We start from the raw sequence: 13,862 nt of genomic DNA on the forward strand, positions 1-13,862 counted from the left end.
AATATTTGACTTTAGTAGTAGTAAAAGATAAAAATTATTTGCCTACTTTTCCAGGGTCCAATAGTATGTGCATTTGCGTCAACAAACCTGGGCGATGTGTCTCCGAACACGCGGGGGCCGCGATGCGAGTTCTCCGGCCAGGAATGCGATCAAGAGAAGCTGCTGTGCAAACTGCCCAAAGAGCGCTGCTTCGCTTCGGGCCCTGGGCGGGACATGTTTGAGAGCACCAAGATCATCGCCACCAAGCTCTTCGACACTGCCATGGTGGGTTAAGTTTGATGAGCATCAACCCTCATCAACATGTTAAAACTCTCTTTTAAAAAGAAATCAAGTATATATCTTTTGCAAAAACAAAACATTTAAAACAAGGGTCCCTGCGTGTGTTATTTTTTTATTTTTTCTGCTTGTAACAAAATATAATATAAATATATAAACAAAATATTTTATTTTAATTATTGTACATTTTTTGTTTTTTTTTTGTTTAATAACACTTTTATATTAGGTTATTTTATATGCTACTAGCTGTTGCCCGCGACTTCGTCTGCGTCTACTTTTTATGTGTCATTAAATTTAGTTGTGGTTCTAAAAAAGTGTGTGTGTGTTTTAAGTATTCAGTATCGCTAAGTGAGCTTTAAATGAGGGTTTTGCTGCTGTCCGCTGAGGAGTTCTGTCTCCAACCACAGTTTGGGCAGAATTAAACACATATTATAGAGTACAAAAATAATTATTTAAATCGGTTATAATTTGTCAGAGTTATGGTGTAAAAACGTCAAACACTTTCATCCCCTCTCCCAAAGGAACTGAGCTTAATGTCTGGATAAATATCCTATATTACTTCTAACACTTCCAAGAATATGTATACAAAGTATTTTATAGTGAAAGCGTAACAAACAAACTTACATTGACATTTATAATATTAGTAAGGATAGGGATAAATGCCTAAGAATTCTCAAAGGTATGCTATAAATGCTTGAGCCGCTTCTCGGTTTAATATTACTGTCATAATACAAGAGATAAGTTTAGTGGACACTTGGACAGATGGTCTACCAATCCGCACTGGACCAGCGTGGTGGACTACGGCCTTAACCCCTTTTTTGTGGGAGAAGACCCGTGCCATGTAGTGGGTCGGTAATGGGTCGATATGATGATATCAATAGTTATGGAGCGTTGCCCTGTCCAGTGCCTACCGTCCAAACGTCCAACGTCTTGCTTCGCAAACATGCTCAGTGAAGACCATTTTGGGATCACACTTCACCTATAATTGTTGTGTGCCAGGGTATATTTTAATTTTAGTGTGTGTATGCCCAAACAAAAGTTTTTAATATTTAAAATTTATACATAATTTATTGCGGTTTTCTATTAAAAAAAATATTACACCTTAAGATTACATTTATAAATTGCGGCCGACGTCGTGCTTTCTCTTTATTATTTTAATTTTTTTAATATTAATTCTTTTATAATTACCATTTTTTGCTTTTAACTTAATTTAATTATTTTTAACCGGACTTACTTCAATGTTGTGTATACCTGTATGTGATAACTGTACTCGGCCAATAAACTATTATCTAAAATTAATAATGATAATACAGTGTATCGTTGGTATATCTAATAAAATAAATAAATAAAAATAAATAGTAAAAATAAATAAATATAAGGGCGTGTGAATATTGTGCGGATGCTATAGCACGCTTCAAGACATCGGCTTCATTTTTAAAATATATTCTTTAATAGCGCGGTCTGTACCTACCATGAGGTAGGAAAATGTATTTTTTCAACTCCGTTCCTTGGAGAGTACGACAGCTTGCCGGTCTAGATTTTTTGTATTGCACTAAAAGTTAGCCCTTATCTGCTATCCCACATTGTGGTAACTGACGATGCAGTCCAAGGTGGTAGCGGGCTAACTTGTATGGGGTTAAGAAAGTTATATTAAAAAATACAAGAAAGTCAAATTTTGCAATGTTTACAGAGAGTCCTGAGGGAGCCAGGTGAAGACCTTACAGGACCCGTGGGAGTCATCCACCAGTTTGTGGAAATGCCAGTACAGGAAGTATCACCATATGATCCAGTCACAGAAACATTTAATGCTGTAAGTTACTTTAAGTAGGTACCTTTTAAAGAGGTTTTATTCTTATTACATTTTAAGAGTTTAGTTATAATCAATTTTACAAATTTTAGTTTTGAAAAAAACCGGCGTATTATTTGTCAGACTCTCGCATGGAGAGTTCCTTACCATATTTATAACAACGGCAATCAATCATGTCTGTTGTATGGGAGCTCGTTGACATTTTTTTGTTGTTTTTATAGCGGCAATAGAAATAAATCATCCGTGAAAATTTCAACTGTCTATCACGGTTCATGAAATACAGCTGGTGATAGACAGACTGTCAGACGGACGGAATCTTGTTAACAGGGCCCAGATTTACACTACTCATCACCAGTTATCAGCTTCTTTAAAAATGGTTCGGTTTCATTAAGTCGTAATAAAGAATCACAAAAGAGTGCACGGTTCATTAGGTTTCTTTCAGTGAGCTCGTGAGGTACCCAAAAATCCAGCTTTTTTGTTTACCCACTTTTATTCAAATGCGCCATAACTGTTTTGTGGTCAATTCCCAGTTCTTCAGCTCCGTTGTAACTACTCATATGCCGATCTTGCTCCACTACACTCCATTTTATCTGTAATAGGGCGACCAGAGCGAGGTGCATCTTTGACATCAAATTTAAAATGTATCGAACTTCTTATTAGATTCACTCATCTTCACAGTACGAAAAACAAATAAAAATCACACATTTTCGTAATTTGAATTTCAAATTCAAATTCATTCATTTCAAGTAGGCCCGCCCACTTTATAAGCACTTTTGAAACGTCAAGTATGCATGTTTTTAGTGACTCTACCACCGGTTCGGAAAGCAGATTCTATCAAGAAGAGCCGGCAAGAAACTCAGTAGTTGCTCTTTTCCAACATCAACATTTACAATCATTTTTCTATCTTGCGGCAGATGAGAGCGAGGCTGGTTGCTTCCAATCTACCTTGTCATTAAGGAATTCATCAAATGTATAGTAACCTCGTTGTATTAGATGTGTTTTTACACATTTTTTAAATGTATATATTGGTAAGGTCAAGAATTACATTAGGAATCATGTTGTAAAAGCGTATACTCAACCCCACAAAGGAGTTCTGCACCTTTAGCAGACGATATGCAGATATCACTAATTTATGTCCGTTTCTGGTAAGTCGATTGTTAATATCAGCTTTATAAAAAGTAATATTTTGTCCCACAAAAACAAAAATTATGAAACTAATAAACATGAATAACTAAAATCTTAAATCAAAAATCTATTTGCATGTTATAATTTATTATTTAATAACTACTATGTGACGTATAATATTAAGATATACGAATAAATGACTATTGACTATAGATATGGATATAATAAGATAAACAGGATAAAATCCTTTTCCTTAGAGTACGAAAGTCACCGGTTGCTATCCCGCTATGGGCTACAGTTTCGCCGCTGGCACCACAGATGGCCCCGGTGCGTTTGATTTCACCCAAGGAACTACTTCTTCAAATCCTTTATGGAACGCAGTAAGAGACTTCATAGCTGAGCCAACTCCTGAGGATGTCCAGTGTCATAAGCCGAAGCCAATTCTACTTGCTACTGGAAGGGTGAGTTTATGGTTCATCCCTTTTATTTTAGGTCTCGATGAGGACCTAAAATAAAGGAGATCTAGTTGATGGGGAAGGAAAATGGATCGGCTAATTAATTGGCCACCTAATCACAGGAAATATATTATATCAAAAAATTCAATTCAAATTCAAAAATGTTTTATTCATGTAGACCTTATCACAGGCACTTATGAAGCGTTTATAGATTCAACATGTTCCACTAATGTAAGTGATGTTGATAACTACATTCGTTAACTTAAAACTAAAGCTAGGAGGGTTCCAAACGCGCCCTGGTCTAAGAAGAGCCCACAACTTAGCCTGGTTTTTTTTTATCACCATCTCACAGTCGAGTTTATGTTGAGCTATGAATTTCGAGCATATGTGTGAGTGTGCTGTTTTTATATAAAGTAATAATAACTGTAAAAAACTAACGACGAACGACGACGACGACGAACTATAGAAAATATAATTATTTGTTCCTACAATACCACCTTAATGTTATGTGACCTAATAATAAATTGTCTGTAACAGTCCACTGCTGGACTAAAGGCAAGGTTTGCCCACAATCACCACGCTCCCCGTTCTCCCTTGTATTTTTAGTCGCCCCGTACCACCTCTGTGGAAATAGGAGGTGTGTTGACAATTGCATCTGATCAGCCGTCATCAAACCACCACCACGGTGGCACATTGCTAACCAAATAAAGCCAAGCAATAAAATAATACTAATTCCAGGCGAAGTTCCCTTACGAATGGCAACCCAAAATAGTTTCCTGTACCGTGGCCAAGATAGGAGGGTTGGTCCTGGCGGCTGTGCCAGGGGAATTCACCACCATGTCCGGGAGACGTTTGCGGAATGTGGTTGCTACGAGTTCCGGCGCCAAGAGAGTCGTGTTAGCCGGACTTTCCAACATATACTCGGACTATATTGCCACGCCTGAGGAATATCAGGTACCTAGTTTTTTGGTGTATTTACGAACATAGAGTTATACTACACAATTTATATTATATGTCTTTAATTTATACACAGGCACAATAGTAAATATACAGGTAGAACACACACACGACACTTAAACGATATTACGTAAAACAAATAAGACCTAGCGGGCGAAGTAGCGGGTAAATCGGTTGGATACAAATTAAAATTGTGGATTAATTTCGTCCGCTGACTTTGTGTTGTGTAAGTGTTGTATGTGAGTTAGTATGAATGTAATGTGTGTATATGGATGTGTATGTAATATAATTTTTAATATATTGTGTACATAGATAATAATATTGTAATTAATATGGTATAAATATAAGTGCTGTGTGTAGGTGTGTATGTTTGAGTGTAAGGAAGTAGGCTACAGAGTTGCTTTGATTGCGACCTGAGCTCCCTTATAGTTATAGTAATTTCATGATGCAGTCATTGAAACTACCCACATTTTTGAGATTCATGTGTATTAGTCTGGATTTATGAGATTTATGTCTAAGATATACTGTAGATTCATTAAATTTGTGTGCCAGTTTTGAACGTACATTAGCGTTTTGACTAGTTTTGAAAGTTTAAATTTGGTACAGCCAAGCTATACATAACAACGTTTAACTATCGAATACTGTGTACACAAGTTTTCCCAATTCCAAGCGTTTACCTTACTCTAAAAATATTTCTAAATTTCATCATCATCATTTCACCCAATTGACGTCCACTGCTGGACATAGGTCTGTTGTAGAAAGTTCCACAATCCACGGTCATGGGACGCTTGCCTGTGGCTTTCTTTTCTCCATACATACAAAGATTCGCCCAATAATGACCACGCTGGGCAGGCGGGTTGCCTGACACCGGTCTGTGCCATTTATTCAGTCTAGCCAATTCGAAGTGGTTATACCGGAACCACAACTTGTCGGTCACCAGAGGCTCGTCGGTAAGACGGCCGTGTGCACCACGGGCAGGTGAGGTTGGCATTTTGGGAGGCTGACTGGTACTAGCCTCCCACTTGCACCATTTCTGAAGCACATCTGGCACAGCCGCGGATGACTTATTCGCTTGAGTCAAAACTTCTGGCATGCTACTTACATATCTAGATAATGCAGTGTTTTAAAATTGCAGGCTCAAAGGTACGAAGCAGCATCTACGATTTTCGGCCCACATACATTGGACATCTATCTCAACAAGTATGTCGAACTCACCAACGCACTCATACAGGTTTGTGGACCAAATGTTCCATATTAAACTTTACCAACAAAATTCATAAAAATACACGTTATTTGGCACATAAATACTTATATACTGGTAAACAACCAGACACTGAAAAACATTCATATTCATCACACAAACATCTTCCACTCACGGCCTTGGACTCAGGAAGCAGGGTCACTACCCACTGCGTCAATCGGGTCATATACCTATTATATGCTGACCCAACATCTGGTGCTTATTTAGTCCGAAGGATAAATCTCGCAATCTCTGATCCGAAATAGTACCAGCGCATCCTTCTTGAGAACATTGCTCTAAGGAGATCATCAGCATTTAAAAAAACTAGCTTCTGTCCGCGACTTTGTCTGCGTGGCCTTCAGAATTGGGTCTTAACCTTCGCTCATTAACAATTTTCAATTTTCCCTCGGGAACTACTTAAAAACTCGGGATAAAAGGTAGCCTATGTCTTTTTCATGTTAAAGGCTACATGCATGCAAAATTTTATACAAATCCGTTCAGCTGTTTTTGCGTGATTTGAGTAACAAACATCCACACTTTAACATTATATTATTAGGATTAACTGAAAGAGAGAAGCGAAAGTGTTGTAGAAGTGGTGATAACCTAGTGGGCAGAAAATCGGCTCCACTTTCGGGAAGGTCGAGTTAAACCCCGGCGTGCACTTCTAACTTCGCTAAGTTTCCGACTTGTTTTATCGGCGAAGGAAAATATCGTGAGGAAACCTGCATGTCTGAGAGTTCTCCATAATATTCTCAAAGGCGTTTGAAGACCACCAATTGGTCGGCTTGGTGGAATACGGCCTACCCCCATCTCATTCTGGGAAGACACCCGTGTCCTGTAGTGGGCCGCTAATGGGTTATTAATGTTGATAATGATTTATAGGGATCGAAGTTAGAACCGGGGCCGCAGCCCCCAGACTTCAGTGAGCAGCTTATCACGTTGGTGCCGCCAGTGCTTTGGGACTCCGCCCCCTGGGGCCACGAGTTTGGTGACTGCGTCAAGCATCCACAGAAACACTACAGCTACGGAGACGTTGTCACTGCTACTTTTGTAAGACAAACTACTAGTTTCTTAAGAATATGGGTAGCTCGAATCTAACTTATCCAAGTTGTGTTGTATGTTGTGCGTTATTTTTAAGCTATTAAAATATCACTTGATTCAACTGTGAAGGAAAACATCGTAAGGAAACATACATGGCTGAAAGTTTCCCATATGTTTTAAAGGAGTGTGAAGTCTACCAATTCACACTTGGCTCACGGTCTTAACTTTTCTCAGTTTGAGAAAAGGAGAGTTTTCTCCCTTTGCAATTTAATGGTTTCATAACGATGAACAGCAGAATCGCTTGACTATGCCAATTACAAGATATCTAAAGGTAAAGTCATTATATAATGAACGATAAAGACTTGTAGCTTTACTTGTACATGTTTAAAGTAATCATTAGTATCGAAAAAAAAATCGGCGAGGCTATACCTATGTCTAATTGTTGGCAAATGGTTAAGGCACAATAACAGCTTTTTGTTATAATTTGTCAAACAAAACACGGGTAAAATCCAAAAAGGGCAACGTTCCTATTTTAATATTATCCAAATAAATAGTTTTATAATTAAGATTGATTATATACCTTCAAACTCCTTTGTAAATTATTCAAATTGGACCTAGTATAGCGTTTGGAAATTACGACGGTTATAGAGATGCTAAAAGCAAGAAAAATGCCGCGAGCCGCTCGGCCGCGTATCTTGGAAATAATGGGTTCTAGTTCTATTTAAGATATTAAACCAAGTAATAACCGATATAAAAAAATAAACATACATAAGAAAAACATACTATTAATGTTAATGCACATTATAAATCTGAATTGTATTTGTATTTTTGTTTGTTTGTTTGTTTGTCCTTCCTCCGCGTCTTAGCAAAGTAACCAAACGACTTATTTACCGCTTTTAAAACCACGGGGCGCAATTAGTAGATAATACAATTTCGTTTAAGGTTCTAAAGAAACCCTCTTAATTTTGTGCAGGTATCGGGTCACCCCCGGAACAGCGTTCGCCACGGGCGATGGTTCGCAGCTGTGGAGCGTCTGGAATCAGAACAGGACGATGCCTGGACCGTCGTGGCCACTGATGCTGATTGGGAGACCAAGTAAGCTTTCCATCAATCGCCAATAGTCTATACTGTTATAGACTAGTCCAGTCCTATGCCAGTGCTAGACTCAAGACCTTTCGTAACGGTAGGGTTTGCCATCTCCACACTGGAAAGCCGGGTCAGTGATCGCAGTAGATGCTAGTAGTAGTCTTTCTTTTATTTAGTAGTCTCTAGTAATTAACGGACCAATCAGATGTCCCAACATATAGTTAGTGGAAAACCATCGCCTTAAAATAGTGTAACCCTTCGCAAGGCCTACAAGGAAGACGACCTATAACGTGTCGCCCTTTGCTCATCATCAGGCGTAGGTGTTAAGCCGCGTGTGCCTGATAAAACTTACCAATAGCTAGAGAAAACTTAGCTATAGCTAGAGAAAACTTAGCAACAGCTAGAGAAAACTTTCCAATAGCTAGAGAAAACTTTCCAACAGCTAGAGAAAATTTACAAATAGCTAGAGAAAATTTACCAATAGCTAGAGAAAACTTACCAATAGCTAGAGAAAAAATTTCATTACCTAGAGAACACTTACCCATAGCTAGAGAAATCTTAGCAATAGCTAGAGAAATCTTACCAATAGCGAGAGAAAGCTAACAAATAGCTAGAGAAAACTTACCAAACGCTAGAGAAAACTTAACAACAGTTAGAAAAAACTTAAAAATAGCTAGAGAAAGCTAACAAATAGCTAAAGAAAGCTAACAAATAGGTAGAGAAAGCTAACAAATAGCTAGAGAAAACTTACCAATAGCTAGAAAAAACTTTCCAATAGCTAGAGAAAACTTTCCAATAGCTAGGGAAAACTTACCAATAGCTATTACACCGGCACCCATGCCCTTCAGACCAGAACGTAGCCTAGCAGCAATGCTGCTTCTGATCTGCTATCACCATACGGCGCGGGAGTTGTTTATATTTTTATATTGTTAGTAAACGTGACACAGCGTAAGAATAGTTGCGCAGTTTTTTGAAAACGTTATTTCCTCAGGTATATATGGCTACGTAACTCCAAGATACTCGGAACCAGTCACGCAGTAATCGAATGGGAGGTCCCCGACGGCACGCCTCCTGGGACATACCGTTTGCACCACTACGGCAACTACAAGTACATCCTGGGAGGCATTTACCCCTACCACGGGTTCACTGACTCCTTTGAAGTCACTTAATCTTAAATTTGCGATACATAATTTTTTTTAATTGCCATTTTATAATTATACGGTACGCCAAAGTTACCCCTATTTTTTGTAAATATAGAATTAAAAATAAATTGTAACATATTTTTAATATGTATATATAAATTCCAATATTCAATCTAGGTCAGTGGCTTCCAAAGATATTTAAGCGTTAAATAAGTGCCTATTATATTTGAAACGATAAATTTGCCTTGTTATAAAATTGTAAGTCAGTGAGATTTTATTACCTCTGGAGTCCCCGCTGCATTAAAAGCTTCGACTTGACTGACATCCCATAATTTGACATTTTAATTGAAATATTTAACCTACACTTAAAGTAAATATCAAATAAGTATTTAATTTCAAATGCTTTTCATACAAATATAAAATTGAAAAAAAAAAATTCATTGTATTATGGACAAGTAGATCGCCAACGCCAATGTTTGCTACTAAATTACGCCGCATTTGCTATATTAGTGATAAAAAAGAATATTATAATTTGTCATAGATGGTACATGAGCTGGATTTGATCGTAAAATCACGACGAAGGCTTTGGCCAATTGATCGGCCGATTACGAGGCTGACCTTTGTTTTGAAAACAAGTTACACTAATTTGTCATATCGTTACATTTAGTGTAGTTACAGAAACGTCATATCAATTAAAATTAGTAGCGTATTGTCAAAGAATTGTATGGTACGGACAATAGAAATTTTAAATCATTGTTGTGGTACCTCTAGTCACCGAATTATGACCCATATGACAAGAATTTTCTTGAAATTAGCGTGCGTATGGGTTTCTAGTTTTATGGGACATAATTGCTGTATTACATACTTAGTACTATTCGATAATATAGAATATACCCAATGCTTTTTTTTGGCCGAATTATGGGGCTTCATCTCTAAGAGGTAGTTTAACATCTCATTGCTGTAACAACTTATTGTATTGTATTATTTTTAGAATTAGGTGATATAATTATATTGTTGTTTTATTCAGTTCTACATAAGTCTCGTAAGAATACTAACGTAATAAGTTAAGAAGTATTGATATCTTAATCACAACGTTCTATATAAAACAGGATAGCACGATTTTAGAACTGGTAACTTATTTTGGTGGCCGAAGTTGAAGAAGACTTGCAATGTCGCTTTTTAGCATCGAAACTGTAATGTTAAATTAAAATAGATTTAATTTTCTTTTAGAGTTACGATTTCTGTTTTGCTTTTTAGTTTGCAAACGTTTGCCAAATATAGTCGCTTTCGAAGTCTACTCAATTCTTTTGCATTGCATGTAATGGAACATTATAGTATTTCAATAACGATATAACCTACTTATCTACTTAAAAATGTTATCGTGGCTTTTTGATAGATAAAAAAAAATATAGTATCAGGTAAAGTAATTAACGATTAAATATGTGATTTTATTTTTGCGAGTGTATGTAGAGTGTGTATGTAGGGCTGGCATTCAATTCTTAGGTGACTAGTTTCTGTTTATACTTTTTTAATTTTATATTCGTTTCGGCGACCTCCTTGGGGCAATAGTGAGCGCTATTCTCGTAAGAGTAGAAGTCCTAGGTGGATTTAAGAATTTATAATTTCTAAATTCTCTGCTGTGGTCTGGTGGGAGGTTTTGGGAAAACCATCGTCAAAAGCGTCAAAGCGAGTTAGGGTTTCGGTGCGATATCGCGTAGAAACCGATTGAGTTTATGGATGTTACATTAATGCCTAAAAGGTTAACCAGCTTCATAATCACCTACTTCCAGGTGAGATTGCAGTCGAGGGATTTTAACTTGAGAGAGAATTACAAAAAAACTTTTTTCACTAGTTAACTGTCGCAGCGGACAGAGCTCGGCTCGGATAAACTAATAAAAGTCTGATTATATGACCCAGACCAGGTAGGTCAGACCTGGTCCGGGCATCCCAGACGGTTTGAATGGCTGGCGACCGTAATTTAGTTAAAAGGCCATGCTTTCAAGGCCTCCAAATATGTCAGTGATTTTATCTAAACAGATATAGATAAAGTTCCTACCTAAAACGTTTAGTTGTTCCTTGGAGGTGCCGATAATTGAGCATGAATTAATTTGTTGTTATTAGTTTGTAATCTGAGGCTTGCCATCTTACTATCTATATGTAATAAACTTTTTCACAATATATTTTGTTGTTTCTTTTATTAAGTTAAATATATTGAAGTAGTCGATTGCCTGGAAGAGATCGCTATGTAGCGATGAGGCCATCAAATTGTTATTTTTTATGCGGTAAATAAAAGTCTTCAGGCACTGAGGGATTTTTGACGTAAATATGTCACGAAGCTTCCCGAACGCTGCCCATCCGAGTTGGATTCGGCGGTTCGATCGACCCCCGACGAGGTGGACGTACGACATTAGGCGCGTCTCAGGTAGCCGCTGGATTCAAGCGGCACGAAACCGTGGAATTTGGAACTCCCTACAAAAGATCTATGTTCGAAAGTGGACGTCTATCGGTTGATATGATGATGATGACAATAAAAGTGTACTCATTCATTATTTAAAAAAAAATGTGTGCGTGTAAATTTTAAGCGCGATTGAATTAAAACTCTCATTATTATTTATTGATGAAAGTGTAAAAATATTGGAAATAAATTATCCCAATTGATTATGATATTTGCCACTAGCTGGCGTATAAGTCAAGAAGCGTGGAGTATATGAAATATACCTACTTACGACCAATCCAAATTATTATTTTTAAAGACGTCAGACGTCTGACGTAAGCGTTACTTCCGTCAGAAAATAAACTGAGCTACTCCCTAGTCGCGCCTAAAGAAGTTTTACTTTAAAAAAATAGCACTTCTCGTAAAAATGCAGTGTTTTTACGACGAATAATGGATCCGCTATTTTGACGCATTGCGTGTTTGGTTTATCTCTGGAGGTATTATTCATCTCACGGCTATTTGGATAAATAAAGAAAATCTTGAATAATTTCAAAATTTATATTAATATTTTTTGTGTGTCTATCGGTTTGTTACTATCAATAGTCAGAACGGCTGGAAGGTTTTAAACAGAATGCAATGAGTAATCTGGGCTATATTTTAACTATGCTTTAATTACCTTAATAGGAATAGTAGCTTAAAATATAGTGAGGTAACCTGCATGCCTGAGAGTTCTCAATAATGTTTTCAAAGGTCGACCAATCATGCCTGAGAGTTCTCAATAATGTTCTCAAAGGTCGACCAATAATGCCTGACAGTTCTGAATAATGTTCTCAAAGGACGACCAATCTGCATTTTCAAGCGTCTTTACCCTTCTCATTCTTAGGCGGTCTCCACCATTTAGTGGGCCGTTGATGGTGATATGCTACGGGAACGGGAAAAAACATAATCTAGCGAGGATGGAGTCGCAGTTATCAGCTAGTTTTTAACGTGAAGTCAATTTCTAAGATCACCTTGATATATATTATAGGTACATGTGTACCAAAATTTATCGATAATAAGATTTTAATTATGATACATTTCGCATGGAAACATTATTTATGTCGTATCGCTAACCTAATTTCGTTTAGGTTATTGAAGTGACCGAGAAAAGTTGCATCTACCATAGCTTCATGTTCGTTGCATGTCACGAGGTGGTACTGGGTTCGATTCCCGAGGCTGACAATAAGTGTTAGGGACTGGGTTATTTTTGCTATCCCGGAGTCACGAAATTGGTGATGTTACGCCACCTTTTATGCGTTTCATAAAAGCTATAATATTGTACCGTGGCGGATAATAATTGGTAAATGAAAGCAAATTCTATTCTTTGAATTATTTATTTTGATTCTACTACAAGTTAGCGCTTGACTGCTATGTCACCTGGTGGTAAGTGATTATGCAGCTTAAGGTTGTAGCAGGCGGCTAACATGCTATGTTAGAGGTACCCATATCCCTGGCAGGCCAGACAAATGAAAAAAAAACAAAATCTATATCCTATTACCTAAGACAGGTAAAGAATAAATCAAAATATCTCGGGGCATATCGGGACCGATAAATACAATGTACCTAAAGTAATTAATTTAAAAAAAACTTTGATAGGAGATAATTTATCTACATGTTAAATAATTTTGATTGAGTATTATTTTTTATCAAAACTCATCAAACCATAATCGTCGTGTGCTGCATATCTGCAGAAATAATTTTGTAAATAAAAAAAACAAAATTAAATATGGAATAATTGAATTTGTGTTGTGCGTTGGCTGTTTTTAAAACCAAGGGAGTGTTTGTTTTTTAAAACCATATTAAGGATACAGGTATTTCTTACATTACGTTCTAGGTTTTAATTGAAGCCATTAATATATAAATTGCTTAAACAGGGAAGGAAAGCATCGTGAGGAAACAAACATGTTTGAGAGTTCTCTATATTGTTTTCAAAGGCGTCTGAAATGTACCAATCCGCGCTTGGCAAGCGTGGTGGATTACGGCATTAATGTCTCCAACTATTGGGTCCCTGCCCGGGCCCTGTATTAGGCCGCTAATGAGAGTAATGAATGAATGTAGCAGGGCCATCATTTCAGACGAGTGTTAAGTTGAAATGATGTGCGCATTTCAACTTAGCACTCGTCTGAAATTATGGCATTGGAATGTGAGCTATATGTTATGTGACATAGAGCAAACTTTTCAATTATTCATTGTAAAGTCAACATCTTTTGAGGATGCTCCGGTTTCGGAGCGTCCTCAGGATTGAAGTAATTATAAATTA

The 13,862-nt window shown here is 37.1% G+C and overlaps 1 protein-coding gene across 1 annotated transcript in view; it reads left to right on the forward strand.

The window, feature by feature from the left end:
• The window catches only part of LOC120627766 (neutral ceramidase), a 38,412-nt gene extending 27,113 nt beyond the window's left edge, over window positions 1-11,299 (forward strand). The window contains exons 7-14 of the mRNA XM_039895793.1: window positions 55-264; window positions 1,967-2,086; window positions 3,466-3,669; window positions 4,402-4,617; window positions 5,756-5,851; window positions 6,743-6,910; window positions 7,875-7,996; window positions 8,979-11,299. Coding sequence (XP_039751727.1) covers window positions 55-264; window positions 1,967-2,086; window positions 3,466-3,669; window positions 4,402-4,617; window positions 5,756-5,851; window positions 6,743-6,910; window positions 7,875-7,996; window positions 8,979-9,156 — 1,314 coding nt within the window. The 3' untranslated portion in view covers window positions 9,157-11,299. The remainder of the gene's footprint in view (window positions 1-54; window positions 265-1,966; window positions 2,087-3,465; window positions 3,670-4,401; window positions 4,618-5,755; window positions 5,852-6,742; window positions 6,911-7,874; window positions 7,997-8,978) is intronic.
• The last annotated feature ends 2,563 nt before the right edge of the window (window positions 11,300-13,862 follow it).

This window comes from Pararge aegeria, chromosome 11 (assembly GCF_905163445.1).
Source record: "Pararge aegeria chromosome 11, ilParAegt1.1, whole genome shotgun sequence".
NCBI lineage: Eukaryota > Metazoa > Arthropoda > Insecta > Lepidoptera > Nymphalidae > Pararge > Pararge aegeria.